Source organism: Oryctolagus cuniculus, chromosome 5 (assembly GCF_051225735.1).
Source record: "Oryctolagus cuniculus isolate XC-2025 breed Fujian yellow rabbit chromosome 5, ASM5122573v1, whole genome shotgun sequence".
NCBI lineage: Eukaryota > Metazoa > Chordata > Mammalia > Lagomorpha > Leporidae > Oryctolagus > Oryctolagus cuniculus.
The window spans coordinates 9356114-9372456 of record NC_142871.1 but is presented as its reverse complement, the minus strand read 5'-3'; the positions used below and the strand labels follow the sequence as shown (position 1 = coordinate 9372456).

The following is a 16343-nucleotide window of genomic DNA, read 5'->3' as shown; positions in this document are numbered from 1 at the left end:
TTTCTCCTTTCACCAGCGTACACTAATGAATCCGTCACTGTCTCTGGGGGGAAATTGGTTTAGTCTTTTCGTAGCATTCATTAATTACAATGTAGATCATGTTTAAAGGAATATTTGATGTATAACTGATTACTCTTAAAATAGCTCTGTAGATTCTATGAACCTTTTTCCAACCTAAGTGAAACACATGTTTGTCTACAAGTAATCTATCACAGGCATCAACATTTATGGCCCAAGATTGCCTTTTGATTGTTGCTGACTTTAGTTCATTCATTCAGCAATAAATATTCATTGAGTGCTCTCTGTGTACCAGGGATAGAGCCCTGCATAGTCTACCCGCAAGGAGCTTAAGACCAGGATAAGTACCTGGCTCCCGCCATTGGATCAGCGCGGTGCGCCGGTCGCAGTGCGCCAGCCGCAGCGGCCATTGGAGGGTGAACCAACGGCCAAGGAAGACCTTTCTCTCTGTCTCTCTCTCTCACTGTCCACTCTGCCTGTCAAAAAAAAAAAAAAAAAATCTCAAAATCAAAGAGAAGCAAGGACTAAGTCTGAAGTAACTCTCCCTCTGCATAAGCTTCAGCCTTCTTCGTCAGCCAGCCTGGTTTAAACTCATTGAGGTCCACACCAGCAGTGCCGGTACCTAACTCCGCTGAGGACCACAGCCGCGGTGCCGGTACCTAACTCCGCTGAGGTCCACACCAGCGGTGCCGGTACCTAACTCTGCTGAGGGCCATAGCCACGGTGCCGGTACCTAACTCCGCTGAGGGCCACAGCCGCGGTGCCGGTACCTAACTCCGCTGAGGGCCATAGCCACGGTGCCGGTACCTAACTCCGCTGAGGGCCACAGCCGCGGTGCCGGTACCTAACTCCGCTGAGGGCCATAGCCACGGTGCCGGTACCTAACTCCGCTGAGGGCCACAGCCGTGGTGCCGGTACCTGTTTCCTCCGAGCTTCACCTGGCAGTACTAGCTACTAACACCTATTATTTTGATAGTTAAGTATGTAAAACTTTGATCATGTTGCTTGGCATGGATGAATTCATGTTTTTAGTATGTCATTGCTTCAGTTATTGGTTGCTACAATTCCCGATGGACTAAACCACGAGACCCTTAGTATTACAGTAGGACAGTTGCAGGACCATCAGCATTTCCGAGGAGGATCAAGTAACATTTGTATGTAGCCGAGTGTACTCACTTTGGCAAACAGAAACGTGTGCGTTTAAATTTTAGAAAGTCACAGCAATGAATCTGTTGTTTGTTCATTTTCCAGAAAAGTAAGCGTTTTCTCTCTCAGTCCCTTTCCTCTCGCCTCGGAAGGTGAAGCCGTGGTTTCCCGCGCTTGTCTGGGAACGTCCATCAGCACACCGTGTCCTTTCTGCCGTCGGTCACATCTCCAGGAGGTCTGCAGCGTTTGCCGCGGCAGCCAGCTGTTCCTGCTGTTGGGCGTTGGGTGTCGCTCCTCAGCTCCTTGGCTGCTTTCCGTCTTGAGTTCTAAGTCTGTTCTGTCCTGCCACCGCCAAGTGGAGTCACTGGGAGCCCAGCTCTCACTCGCACTTGGTCAAGGGTCTGCTCTCGGTTGCAGGTGCTGTTTGGCACGGCCGACGGGCAAGTGATTGTCATGGACTGCCACGGCAGGATGCTGGCCCACGTCCTCCTGCACGAGTCAGATGGCATACTCAGCATGTCCTGGAACTACCCCATCTTCCTGGTGGAAGACAGCAGCGAGAGTGACACGGACTCAGACGACTACTCGCCGCCCCAAGGTAGCTGGCTCCTTGGCCCTCACGTTCCTTGTCACTGAGCAGAGGGACCAGAGAATCAGCTGTTTAAAGAAGGCAGCGGGAAGGCCTGCCTCGCCGGGAAGAGTCCTGGCGCTGAACCGCAGGCCGCTGGCCTCTCTCTGTTCATGTGGCCGCCGCCTCTGCCGCCCTCCCCAGGTCACTACTGACGCCAGCTCTGCTCCGCTGCCTCAGGCTTTGCTGGATACACAGCAGGCCTAGGGCTCTTCCTGTGACCCCGGGGAGAGTACAGGGAGCTGCATGAAAAGTCTGTGCGGTGTAACTCACTAGGCAGGGTAGCCTCGTCCCTAATGTGATTAAAGCAGGTCACGTTCGTTGCCTGAGGAAATGTTCAGTTCTGCGGTGAAGGCCGGCACCTTGGCTGCCCCCACGCCCCCGTCTGCCCTCCTGATTGCCGGCAGACTCTCCCCCTTCTCGGTTCAGAAGCCCCCGCACCCTGCTGCGCTGTTAGACGCTCTTGTTCTCTTCCTCACCCAGCATGTTTTGTCCACAGACGAGTAGGAGACAAAAAGAAAAGGGAAGGAACCTTTGGCGTCGATGCCACCGTTGCCAGAGTGGAGGAAGAAAAATATATTATGGGCTGGTGGAAGGGAGTGGCACCTGATCAGAAGGGATCTCGCTGCCGCAGGCTTCTGTCTGTGGCCAGCACGGCTGTGCTCACGCTGCCGCGTGGCCCTACAGAGACAGGCCCTCCACGGGAGGTTCCTCCCGCTCCTGCCGCCGTCCGTGGTGCATGTAGTCTTAGGAAGGGCGAGTCCGGGGAAAAGTTAAAGCGCTCTACCCCAGCAGCGGCTGCCTCTGCTGAGACTCCCTTCTGCTACAGTGACAGGGTGTTTGCACTTCCGGGACGTGTGTATGTATGTGTGTGTGTGTGTGTGTCTAGAAAGTGTTGCTCACCTGAGGAAAACTAAGATTGTGGTGCTTCAGAGGCAGTGGGTCTCGGGAGGGAGTGTTACTACCTCCATAAATCCACCTGGGAGGAAATTATCCCTCCCCTAGTAGGGCGCTAGCTTGGGGAGATTCTGGCCATGTTTCGACAGCCTGGTGCTGATGAGGTCCATGCCTGCGTAGCACAGACTCAGTGGACTTTTAACAGAGAGGTCCTTTCAGGTGTGTTGAGTCCGAATGGACTCATCCCCATCCGTCACTGGAGGAGAAAGGTCTAGAGGCCACGTTTATAAAGCAAGTCTCGAGTAGGTCTTGGAACAGAGCTCCATCCCCTTCTCAGAAGCACTAGGGCAGGTTAGAGGGTAGTCGGCCTCTCCCCTTCAGATGTAATGGATCCTTTTTGTGATGGCCTAGGGGACTTGAGCATGGAGCTAAGTACAGAACAGGACTTGACCGTGAAGCAGTGGAGAACAGTCCTGGGGTGCCTGTGCCGGCAAGTGTCAGGCAGGCCCACCTGGCGGCTGTGAGGACTCCTGCTGCCTCTGCAAGGGCCCAGGCTCCCAGGCATGGAGGAGGCACCGGCTGTTCCAGACCGTACGTGGCAGAGCCAGTCTGTGGTCCTCCACGGCCTCTTCCATGACATCTGGGCGAGCACAGAACTTGGAAAGCAAGTTAGTCACCGTGGCACACGATGCAGTTATGAGCCCTGCCTCCTTGGCCGTGGCTAAGGTCTGTGCAGCAGGAATGTGACAAGGAAGGAATGCGCCCTTCTCCAGCAGGCGGTGGAGGAGCATTCACTACTGAAAAGCACCTTTTTTCTGCAGGTTGGATCGGAATGAAGGAAACAGTTTTGTCCCTCTTCCCATGACCCTTGTATTTTATATGACATTAAAATAATTTTCATCTATTGTACATCATTAGAAACACAAAACGTGTGAAGGCACAAGTTCCCAACCTCTCACACAAAGCCGCCACCTGCAGCTGCCTCGGGCGGTGCGTCTCCCGCTGTGCTGCCCATCCTGGGCTTCTCTGTTGGCGCCCTGCTGAGGGTGGAGACTGCTTCCTGATTAGGCCATGTCCAGTCCAGATTCGGAGCTGCTTTACCGGGCACATTTTAAGGGACCAGGCGAGGTTGCGCTGTTGGAACCTGGGCCTGGGCGGGTGCTGGCCGCCTCCTTGTCACACGGCACCTGTGTTTGTTTCTGCAGACGGCCCCGCAGCGCACCCCATCCCAGTGCAGAACATGAAGCCTCTGCTCACCGTCAGCTTCAGCTCGGGAGACATCAGCCTGATGAACAGCTACGACGACTTGTCTCCTACTGTCATCCGCTCAGGGCTGAAAGGTACACACCCAGCCCTGACACATTTGCCTTCCTGGCGGGTGTTGGACATCCAGAGCCTAGTGATGGCTCTGCTCTGCGGTGACCTTGTCTGGGCCTGATGGAGTGTGTTTGAGGTCCCTCCTTAACCCTCCTGCTGATCTGCTTGTCGGCACCGCGTCTTGTCTCGCAGAGGATTTCCTGATGTGGTGTGTGTCTTGGCCTCCTCTTTCCTCGTGGCATGAGTGATCCCAGACGGGCCAGTGTGTTTGCATCTGGCCTACCTTGTGTCTGCACAGCAAACACACTGCAGCACCCGCCACTCCTGAGGCAGCAGATGGCACACGGGCATCGTTTCCACAGAAGCCCTGTGATGCGAGAGTCTGGCAGGCTCACTAAGGAGCTGATCACTGTGCGGTACAGCTGCCGTGAAGGGCTGCGGGTTCTGAGGCAGTGACGGGAAGGCAGCAGGCAGGGGCTGGCGTCTTCCTGACAGATGCCATGAAGTGCGCGCTCGAGGGGAAGCAGTGGCCGCAGGTGTTGGCAGGGGCCTGAGAGCTGCCGTCTGAGGATACTGCTGATGTTGTGACCCTGTGCGTTCTTCGGGAAAACAGTCTGTCTCTTCAGGCTTGAATGGTGCAGTATGAAAAGATGTTAAAATTCAGTTTCCTCCGCTGCCCCTGGTCCTTGATGTTAAAGAGGACCTAGTGTAACATGAGTGCAGAGCTGAGTGACAAGCCAGATCTCTTTCAAAGCTGGCCATCCCCCTAGAGTCACCGCTGTGACCTGCTGCTCTGTCTGGATTGCTGGGGACGCGCAGGGAGACGAAGCACCAAGTCCATGTACTGCGCCGTGGGTTGGCAGCAGCCATCACACCTGCCTGTGGCCCTGCCCTAGCACCTGCTCACGGAGAGAAACAAACTCTGCTCTGTGTTTCGAGGATCACATGGTGCTGTTTCAAATGTGATTTTAAGGAATTATGTATCTAGTGAACCCCTGAGAGGCATGAGCTATGTGCATATCCTTTTTTTTAACCGCTAATAGGCCCCATTAGGAGATAGGTCAGTATTTTTTTGATGATGTTGATGAATTTAAATTCCTTGTGCCTTGCTGTAATTTTTTTTCTGTCTTTTATGGACCTAAAATATAGAGATGGCCATCATAAATTCTCTCATGTATTTAGTAATCCAAGCTCTGCTTTTTTTGGTTCAAAAATTCTATTTTTTGAGTGGGCCTTGCAATTGAGATGCCAATAACCCCATCCGAGACCTGGGTTCAAGTCCCAGCTCTAACTTCTTCCTAATGCAGGCCCTGGGAGGCAGAGGTGATAGCCTGTGGAATTGGGTTCCTGCCACCCACGTGGGAAACCTGGAGTGAGTTCCCAGGTCCTGGCTTTGGCTATAAGCGAGCCCTGGCCCAGCCTGAGCCTTAGCCATTGTGGGCATTTAGGGAGTAAATCAGCAGATAGGAGAGAGCTTCCGTGTTCTCTCTCTCTCTCTCTCTCAAATGTTTTTTTTTTTTTTAATTATTTTCAGCTTTTTAAGACAAGTTCATTAATTTCTCTCTTTTTTTTTTTTAAAGATTTATTTATTTATTTGAAAGGCAGAGTTACACGGAGAGAGAAGGAGAGAAAGAGAGGTCTTCCATCCACTGGTTCACTCCCCTGTTGGACGCAATAGCCAGAGCTGCGCTGATCCAAAGCTAGGAGCTTCTTCCGGGTCTTCCACATGGGTGCAGGGGCCCGAGGACTTGGGCCATCTTCTACTGCTTTCCGAGGCCATAGCAGAGAGCTGGATTGGAAGTAAAGCAGCCAGGACTCGAACCAGCACCCATAAAGGGTGCCAGCACTGCAGGCAGCGGCTTAACCTGTTATGCCGCAGCGCCAGCCCCTAGTTCATTAATTTATTTTTTAAAGATTTATTTTATTTATTTGAAAGAGTTAGAGAGGTAGAGATAGAGAGAGGTCTTCCATCCGATGGTTCACTCCCCAGATGGCCGCAATAGCTGGAGCTGCACCGATCTGAAGCCGGGAGCCAGGAGCTTCTTCCGGGTCTCCTACGTAGTTGCAGGGGCCCAAACACTTGGGCCATCTTCTACAGCTTTCTTAGGCCATAGCAGAGAGCTGGATTGGAAGAGTAGCAACTGGGACTAGAACCGGCGCCCAAGTGAGATGAGGCACCTCAGGCCAGGGCTTTAACCCTCTGTGCCATGGCACCAGCCCCTCATTAATTTCTTAAGAATCTGCTTCTAGTTTTGAAGGCCTGAATTTTATTCTTCACCGAATGTCTGACCAGTGCTGGAAGTAATAGAATTACTATGGAGTTCCCTTTTATTCTTGATAGGGTGACGTTTTCACCATCTTGCTTATGGGACCTTTATTTAATACTCCCTGAATATATTATGTTGTATTGACATCTGTCAATTTGGAGTACACTGGAGCAGCACTTCTCACAGATTCCCACCAAACATGCAGTATAGGAAATAGGAACACACTGTAGGTGACTTCAAAGGTCCTCCGAAGCATGAAATTTTTAAATTTTATCCTAAAAATGAGACAGATACAGCATTCTAGTCACTGCCCAACTGGAAATCACAATCTAATCTAAAAATGGCTTCAATTATTTTTTTCTTTCATGGGGCGAGAGCTATTTTTTTTAAAGATTTATTTATTTATTTGAAATTCAGAGTTACAGAGAGAGAGAGGTCTTCCATCTGCTGGTTCACTCCCCAGTTGACTACAATGGCTGGAACTGCGCAAATCCGAAGCCAGGAGCCAGGAGCTTCTTCCAGGTCTCCCACATGGGTGCAGGGGCCCAAGGCCCTAGGCCATCTTCCACTGCTTTCCCAGGCCATAGCAGGGGGCTGAATCAGAAGTTGGGCAGCCAGGTCTTGAACTGGTGTCCACACAGGATCCCAGCACTGCAGCCAGTGGCTTCACACACTAAGCCACAGTGCCGGCCCCAGAAAGAGCTTTCTGTACTATGCCTTCCCAATTTCAGGTCAGATAGCACTGAACCACTGCATCTAGTAGACAGTAGGTGCTACATTTAGGCAATTTCTCTTTTCCTGGTGTCAGAATATTTTAAGGACTTGTTCTTGCATGTGGTATAATTTGCAATAAATTTTGTTTTTGTAACTTAATTTTTATCCATTGCCTTATGAGCTGTGTCAGTAAGTACTCAGAGAGAGTCAGAATGCTGTCCAGGAAGGCCACGGCCCAGGCACACGTCTCCTTACAGTCAGGTCTGCTGTGTGTCCCCTGGAAGTCCGAGAGGGTCTCCGACCCACTTGTCCTTCCTCTGTTACTGTCTCAGAGCATCTCCCGTGAAGAGGGGTGGTTCACGATCTTCTGTGTCCCCGCTGTAATCCGTGGCAGGTGCAGTAGAACTGGGAATTCCAAGTCGTTCCTGGTCCCGTGTGCAGCCCTGTTCTGCGCCACCGTCACATCTGATCTCTACTGGAGGTTCTCATGTGGGGGGAGGCACAAGAGTTCTGGAGAGGGGGAGGGGGTGATGTCACTTGGCAGTTTTTGCTGAGAAAGTTCCACCTTGGAAAAAAAAGTCTGCTGAAAATTTGGGGGATTTCTCTTCATTATATGCTAAGTAGTAAATTAATTCACTTTATCTGGGACCTTTTCTCTTTGTTGTGACTTCTACTAAAAAAAAAAAAGATGTATTTATTTATTTGAAAGGCAGAAGGACACAGAGAGAGGTCTTCCATCTGCTGGTTCACTCCCCTCATGGCCACAACAGCCAGGACTGAGCCAGGGCAGGCCAAAGCCAGGAGCCAGGACTTCCATCTGGTCTCCCACATAGGTGGGAGGAGCCCAAGTACCTGCACCATTACCAGCCGCCTCCCTGGTGCATTAGCAGAAGGCTACATCTGAAGTGGAGGAGCTGGGGCTCGAACCAGCCACTCTGATCTGGGATGCAGGCTTCAGCAGCTCCAGCAGCTCAATCCACTGCTCCCTGACACCTGCCCCACTGACTCATTTAAGGAAGAGCAGTTGGGTTGTGAATCCGTGCATCCTCTGGGCTGGAAGCCAGCCCACAGGGCTCCTCCTCTTCCATCTCAAGCTTGTCTGGACGTAAAAGCCTCACACCTGCACCTTTGATTGCTTCTGGTTTGGTAGAATGTTTTTCCTCTTACCCTTTCGTTGAGCACTGAAGAAAACTAGGAGGGAGCCTGGGAGCTGGGTGGGTAGCTTTCATCGGTAATGCCGTGTACTGCTTCAGCCGGGCCGCATGCAGATTTGCTACCTTGGTCCTCACTGGGCACATGCTGCGTTCACTAAAAACATTGTTAGAACAGTTTTTCTGGCCGCGCGCTCAATAGACTAATCCTCCACCTGCCTGCGGCACCAGCACACTGGGTTCTCGTCCCGGTTGGGGCGCCGGATTCTGTCCCGGTTGCCCCTCTTCCAGGCCAGCTCTCTGCTGTGGCCAGGGAGTGCAGTGGAGGATGGCCCAAGTGCTTGGGCCCTGCACCCCATGGGAGACCAGGAGAAGCACCTGGCTCCTGGCTTCGGATCAGCGCGGTGCGCCGGCTGCAGTGCGCCGGCCGAGGCAGCCATTGGAGGGTGAACCAACGGCAAAAGGAAGACCTTTCTCTCTGTCTCTCTCTCTCTCACTGTCCACTCTGCCTGTCAAAAAAAAAAAAAACAAAAAAACAAAAAAAACAACAGTTTTCCTATTTTTTGTCATCACACATTTTGCTAATTGTTTTCTCTTTCTCCCTTGTTCCACGTGGACTTGTGTGTGCCTATTAAAAACCACATGTATCTAATGACTGATAATGAAGTAGCGATCACCATGGAAATCTGGGACCGGGTGAGCCTGCAGCCCCCAGCCAGCAGCTGATGGCATCTTCTCTCTGGTTTCAGAGGTGGTGGCCCAGTGGTGCACGCAGGGAGACCTGCTGGCAGTTGCTGGGATGGAGCGGCAGACCCAGCTGGGTGAGCTCCCCAATGGGCCCCTTCTGAAGAGTGCCATGGTCAAGTTCTACAATGTCCGCGGGGAACACATCTTCACACTGGACACACTCGTGCAGGTAAGGGCCTTGACACTCCTGAGTCCATTTGCATCACTGGCTGATTTCAAGAAGTGACACCGACCGTGTTGAGACTCCTCCAACCTCTGGTGCACACTGTGGTTTGCTTATATTCATTGGAATTATTTTTTATTTTTGGCAAACACTTGTTTAATCTCACTCTCTCGGTTTTGTGTGTGTTTTACCTTAATTGAATTGTGGTATGGAAATCGGGAGAAATATGGTGCAAGCACTTTTTTTCTTTTAACTAGAATGCTTTATTCTGTTCCCCAGACTGGACAGTGAATAAGTAGAGTGAGCTCATGTTGCTTATCAGTCTGAAGTAGAAATGAGAAATGTTCAGACGGGAATGTGAAGTCTTCATTTATTTGCCTGTAGTGGAGGAAGAGTAATTTTCTCTTCCATTCTTCTTGAAGTTCTTACCTGGGACTTGCTAAGAAAAAAGAGGTTCATAATAAAAGAACAAACCTAAATTCAGTAAACTAAATACATTGGTGAGGACCCAGAGAAATGAGTAGATCTCAGAGGCGTGTCTTTGATTTCAGCCTTAAAAACTGCTGGGGGCTGGCGCTGTGGTGTAGCAGGTAGAGCTGCCGCCTGTGACGCTAGCATCCCATGTGGGTGCCAGTTCAAGTCTCGGCTGCTCCATTTCCTGTGCACCTCCCCGTTAATAGCCTGGGAAAGCAGTGGAGGATGGCCCAAGTGCGTGGGAGACCCTGAAGACACTCTGGGCTCCTGCCTTTGGCCTGGCCCAGCCCCGGCCACTGCAGCCATTTGGGGAGAGAACCAGTGAATGGAAAACCTTTCTCCCTCTCTAATTCTTTCAAATAAATAAGTAAATCTTTTTTTTTAAAGACTCTTTGCTGAAACAGAAAGAGCAGTGTGAGGAAACCCCAGCTGAGTAAAGCACCATAAAGCAGGGGATTCTCAGAAGTGGGTGCAGGGCTGACCCGGGGGCGGTGACGACAGGCCAGGACTCCCATCCTAGCCACACCCATCAGAGGCCCGTGTGCCTGACTTGAGGAAACTTGTGATTAGATGCAAGTATCAATCATTTCAATATATCTTTTCATTTTTTAGTTGTGGTAAAATACACATAACCTAAAACTTACCGTCTTAACCATTTGTAAGGGTAGGGCTCAGTCGTATTAGGAATATTGCACTACTAGGTTATAGGGTTTGTTATCCTGTCAAACTGAAACTCTGAACCCATTAAAACACTACTCCAGGTTCCCATTGCCTTCTGTCATGACAGCCGCCAATTCCACTCTGTTTCTGTGCCTTTGACTCTGCATACCTTGTGTAAGTAAAATCATGCAGTATTGGCTTTTTGTGACTGACATATTTCATTGAGCATGATGTCCTCAAGGTTCATCCGAGTTGTAGCACATGTCTGAATTTGCCTCCTTTTTAAAACTGAGTAAGGGACTGGTGTTGTGGGGCAGCAGCCATGCCAGCATCCCACAGAGGCACCAGTTCAAGTCCCAGCTTCTCGTCTTCTTAGCCAGCTCCCTGCTAATGCACCTGGGAAAGCAGCAGAAGATGGCCCAAGTTCTTGGGTCCCTGTCACCCATGTGGGAGACCTGCATGAAGCTCCTGGCTTCAGCCTTGTCCAGCTCCAGCCATTGTAGCCATTTGGAAAATAAACCAGCAGATGGAAGATCTCTGTCTCCCCCTCTCTGTGTAACTCTACCTTTCAAATAAATAAATAAATCAAAAAAAAAAAAAAAGAAAAGAAAAGAAAAGAAAAAGCCATTGTATGGATACAGCACATTTTGTTCGCCCGCTCGTCTCTACATGCATGTGGGTTCCCCCTGCCTTTTGGCTGTCATGAGTAAGTGTGGGCGTGCAAATAACTCTGGGAACATGCTTTCAGTTCCTTTGGGAAAGACACCTGTAAATGTGATTGCTGAGTCATACGGGAGCTTTATGTTGGATTGTTTGAGTGAGTACCGCAGTGTTTTCCAGAGTGGCTGTGTCATTTTACATTCCCACCAGTGGTGCACAAGGATTCGTTTTCCCACATCTTCACCAGCACGTGTGTGCAGAGCCATCTTCTGCCGCTTCCCTGGGTGCATTAGCAAGGAGCTCGATCCGAAGCGGAGCAGCCAGGACACAAACCCTGGCCTCCCCTGATATGTCCTCCTGCCTGTCCGATGTCCCAGCCTTCTTTTCTCTTGTCACGTGTGGATGTGCTGTCCTGGAGGCTTTTCCCTGGCTGCTTCATCTCAACGGAATGCTCCCACCCAGTCCACTCGAGACTCCCTCCCCTTCAGCCTTCAGGTCTTGCCGCAGCCTCATCTCTCAGGAAACACTGTTCACCACATGCTGTCCACTCCCTCACAGCTGCTTCTGTTCAATTGTGCTCTTTGTGTCTCGGCACTTAGCCTAATCTGGAGTTCTTTATTGTTTAGGTGGTCGTTTCATCCCATTGGAATATATGTGGCAGCTTCATAGATCTTACATTGTCACTTAAGTGCTGAGACCAGGGCCTGCTTCCTGATCAGGCCTCAGTGGACACTGGTTGACTGGACCAGTGAGCCCCTTGACTGGGTCAGTGGGCCTTAGAGTTGCCCATCTGCTCGCTATGCATTGCTTGGTGAATTATTCAATTCCCAGGGAGCAGGTAACTTGAAACTATGCCATTTGTATCATTTCTCAGTTTAGCTACTGGCAGTCGTAGCATGACTTCTAAGAGGAGGGGTGTGGAGGGGGCAGGAAACAACAGTGAAATGCTTATAGAAATAGAATATAGTGGGACTCCAGTATAGGTTCTATGAAGGGAAACAGCATGATATAAGAATGGAGAAATGTGTTCAGACCACATGTGTGTCGTGTCGGAAGTGCCTGGCTGTTTTGGTTCCTTCAGGTTGCTGTAACAAAATACCTTAGACCAGGTCATTTGTAAATAATAGAAGCTCAGTTCTCACAGCGCTGAAGGCCCGGAAGTTAAAGAGCAGGTGCTGGCAGATGTGGTGTCTGATAAGGACTCTCTGCTCTGTGTCTGGCACCTCGTTGCATCCTCAGGCTGCGGGGGGGGGGGCGGGGGGGGCGGGGGCAGAGCGAGGCAGGAGCTCCCTCTGCATCTCTTGTGAGGGATGCTAGTGCCATTCCTGCAGGCAGGGCCCTCGCGACTGAACCAGACTCGAGGCCCCGTCTCTTCATGCCACAGGGAGTCAGGTTTCAGCATGAATGGGGGGAGGGCGCATTCAGACAAAAGAACTGGCCAACATGTATTTTTATTTTATGAGCAAAGGAGAGGCAGGGCAGAACTTTGGAAGACTAATCTGATATCGGTGTTGCTATAATCTTGGCCAAAAGGAATGGAAGTGAAAACCAGTCATAGAACTTGGCTAGCAGTCGCCTTTATTCAACAAGTGGCAAAAAGAAGGAAGGAGATACAAAAACATTGTCATGGAGAGCCAGTAAAGGGAAAGTGTCAAGCAAGAAGACAGCAGTGGAATGTCCATGGGGGGACATTGGACTTGGAGGTCCTCAGGTCGCAGATGGTCTCAGTAGAGTAATAGTGGCGGAAGTCCCATTGTACAGGATTTATTCATCCAGCTGGTCAGTCTGTTAGCTGTGTACACACAGTTGTTTTAAGGTGCTGGATAGTAGCTCCAGCAGCTGATTTGGCAAGGTTTGAAGGGAAGACAATGAGGATGGTAACTTGAAATGGAGACTAGAACCATGTTTGTAAACAAATAAAAAGGCTTTGAGACAAAAGAAGGAAGCAGGAGATCAGTGTGGGACATGGGCAGGTTGGAAGATGTGGTTTGCAAGGAGAGACTGGGAAAACCACAGGACTAGGACAGGACAGCTCTCCTCTCAACCAAGTGAGAGCAGGAGGAGAAACCATGAAGACTTGGCATCAGTGCTGTGGGGAAGAGGCTGTGGGATCCTTTCAGGATGATCAGCTGGGAAGAAGTCCCAGCCAGAGCTGGAGAGCGCCCTCTGAATGTCAGTGCCTCGCACTCCTCGGCAATCCTGGAGTCAGACGTGGTGGAGAGTGCCTAAAATTAGGAGCTGGCTAAATCAGCGTGGCAGAAAGACCGAAGCAGCCGCAAGAAAGAAAGAAACCTGCAAGGCATCTAGGGAGCTGCTGCAGAAGTCACGGAAACGGGCGGCCTCGGGGTCTGGGCGGCCTGATCCTGGGACGTGTGGAGTCCTAGGAAGGCACAGTCAAGAGGAAGTCATAAAAACAATGGGCGTTGCCATTGGGTAGGAATGTCTAATTCCTGTTGTAGGAGTGAAATAGTTCCAAGTGGTAAAGTGAGCCCAAGGAATTGCTGAGGCGAGATCGACTTGAGACCATTTGTTTGACAATAAACATAGGTGTTGGCATCCCTGTAGAGTTGGGACTGGGGAAGAGATGACCCTGTTTACAGTCATGACCCCGCTGTCCGTGCACTGCCTGGAACATAAGACGTGCTCAGTAAATAATTCGTGATCAGGAGCAGAGGTTGGGGGGACTCATGTCAGCAGGGGCTTTCTTTAGTCTTTCTGGTGATTGTTTAAACCACGAGTCTGTGTGCTCTTTATATTCATATCTTATGCTAGCTTTGATCTCTAGCCTAACCAAAAGACAATGTCTTAGCCCATTTTCTGGTGCTACAATAAAATGCCAGCGACCAAATAATTTCTAATGAAGTGAAGGTTAATGGGTGCCCATTCAAACCATGAGAGCTAAGTAGGAGGGGATGGGAGTTTTCTGCTCTCACGGAGTTTGTAAAGCTTTTGTGTTTGCTGGAACATCTGTGAGCTCAAGTGCTGAGACGCAGCACCCCATTCAGCCTGGCCACGGTCCTGTCTGCCGTAGGGCACCCCTCCAGCGCGGTCTGCTCCTCTGCGGAGAATGTCCTGCCCGACTCCTCAGCGCGAGGAAGTCCGCCTTTCTCGGGGCCGCCTCAGCAGGTTGTGACCCTCTCCTCTGGGCCCCCAGGTGCTTACTAACTCGGGCGTAGATTGCACTTCTCCGCCTGCTGGTTTTGTTTTCTTGAAATCAGAGGCCATGTTTTCTTCATTTCTCTGAACTTCACTGTGCCTAAACAATAGCAGAGCCTTGGCTGCTGTTTAACCATTTAAAAAGTTCTCAGTGACTGTCACATGAAACTAACATGGATCTTGAATTTGAACTGTTGGGGCTCAGGGGTAAGAGAGGGTCTTGACTGATTTCCTTTTGGAAAAATATCCCTATAGCATCTTAGCAGTTTAATAAATTGTTGATTCTGTTTTTCACTTGAAGGTCCTTTCAACTGTTGGGAAAAAACTGAGCAATAATAGTTAAATAATGATATCATTTAAAATCAAGTACAGTATTAATTATATGTACAAATCTTAGCTCTTGTCTGTGATGAATCTGAATTACGTGTGAGCTGTGCTGTGCTGTGCTGTTGAACGAGTCCAAGGGCAGAGATGTTTTTGTAGCAGGAAGGAGGTTAGGAAATGCATCGGACTGCTCGTAAACAGAACTAAGTACAAGTTAGCTTGCATAACTTATTTCCAACTTGATTCCATTATAGGTTATTGCACACAAAGCTGTTGTCTGATACAATGGGAGCATCAGTTTTAAAATGTATTCTCTTGATTTACTTATAGCAGCAATGCCTGTGGCTGAAGGAACTATACTGTAATTTATTTTCCTTCTTATCATACATGTTGTAATTCAGATTCCTGTTGTCTGTGACATGTCTATATACTTGAATGTCTGACAGTCTCATATAACAGATTTTTAAAGTTAGCCTTACTGACTGACGTTTGTCGGCTGCAATAAGTTGGATCTGGATTTTTGTCTTGTTTTATAAACTGGCATTAAAGGCAAATCGGGGAGGATCTCACTATGCCAGTATTTTGTAGGAAGATGCTTGGTTTGAGAACAGAAAAGTCAAAAGAGTTACATCTATGGTCATGTCCTTTTAAAAAAATGTATTTTTTAAAGAATTCTTTTATTTATTTGAATGTTAGAGTTACAGAGAGAGAGATCTTCCATCCACTGGTTCACTCCCTAAATGGCTGCAATGGCTGGGGCTGGACCAGGCTGAAGCCAGGAGCCAGGAAACTCTTCCAGATCTCTCACCTTGATGTAGAGGCTCAAAGATTTGGGTCATCTTCAGCTGCTTTCCCAGGCATACCAGCAGGGAGCTGGATTGCAAGTGGAGCAGCCAGGACTTGAAATGGCAACATGTGGGATGCTGGTGTCGCAGGTGGCAGCACCAGCCCTGGTCACATACTTCTTTACTCTTGAAGGAAAATCATACAGCAAAAACATATTTGCCTGTTTGTTGAGGAGAAACTGCTTATTCTCATGAAACTACCAGGGTTTTGCTTTTCCTGTGGTTTGCTATGACTGGATGAGAAAGTCCTTTTAGGGTGCCATGCTTAGAAAATACAAGAATGGGGGCTGGCACTGTGGTGTAGCCAGTAAAGCCACCGCTTGCAGCGCCAGCATCCCATATGGGCACTGGTTCAAGTCCTAGCTGCTCCACCTCCTGATCCAGCTCTCTGCTGTGGCTTAGGAAAGCAGTGGAAAATGGCCCAAATCCTTGGGCCCCTGCACCTGTGTGGGAGACCAGGAAGAAGCTCCTGGCTCCTGGCTTCAGATTGGCCCAGCTCCGGCCATTGTGGCCATTTGGGGGTGAGCCAGCAGATGGAAGACCTCTTTCTCTCTCTCTCTCTCTCTCTCTCTCTCTCTCTCTCTCTCTTTCTCTCTCTCTTTCTGCATATCTCTCTCTCTCTCTCTCTCTGCCACTGCCACTGCCGCTGCCGCTGCCACTGCCTCTCTGTAACTCTGCATTTCAAGTAAATAAATCTTTAGAAAGAAAATATAAGAATGGTTGTGCTCTTTTAAAAATGATATTTGATCTTTGAGCTAGCTTTTATTATTATAATTTAGTGGGTGGCCAAATCATTGTAACTTCGTATTCTGCACTTGCCTTGGCGTTAGCCATCCCAGCCTGATGGTGAGAGTTTTAAAGTGAACTTTACACCTGCTTGTTTAAACTTGAACCATCCCTTCTACTAGGTACCTTTCCTTAGGACACACACATGCCCACACTCAGTCCTCGTTCCTAGAGGTTGCCACACACACAGGAACAAAGTGTGAGGAAGGGCGGCTGGGAGAGTCCTGACTGTCGCAGAGATGGGCTCCTGGCTGCCAGGACCTCAGTCAGCCCAAACCTTACTCTGTCTGGGGCCGACGTAGTTGACGCCGACTCCTTTGTTGTGTTCACTGTAACCTGCTTATGCAGCTTATTTTTACTAGGTAAAGGACACCCTGCTTTTTGTTCCTC

The 16343-nt window shown here is 49.7% G+C and overlaps 1 protein-coding gene across 4 annotated transcripts in view; it reads left to right on the top strand.

The window, feature by feature from the left end:
• Positions 1–16343, top strand: part of TULP4 (TUB like protein 4) — a 248179-nt gene that overhangs the window by 204294 nt on the left and 27542 nt on the right. For all 4 annotated transcript variants that reach the window (XM_070073328.2, XM_089333585.1, XM_051855193.3 and 1 more), the window contains 3 exons: positions 1582–1762; positions 3895–4029; positions 8888–9054. In XM_070073328.2, the coding sequence (XP_069929429.1) occupies positions 1582–1762; positions 3895–4029; positions 8888–9054 (483 nt within the window). The remainder of the gene's footprint in view (positions 1–1581; positions 1763–3894; positions 4030–8887; positions 9055–16343) is intronic.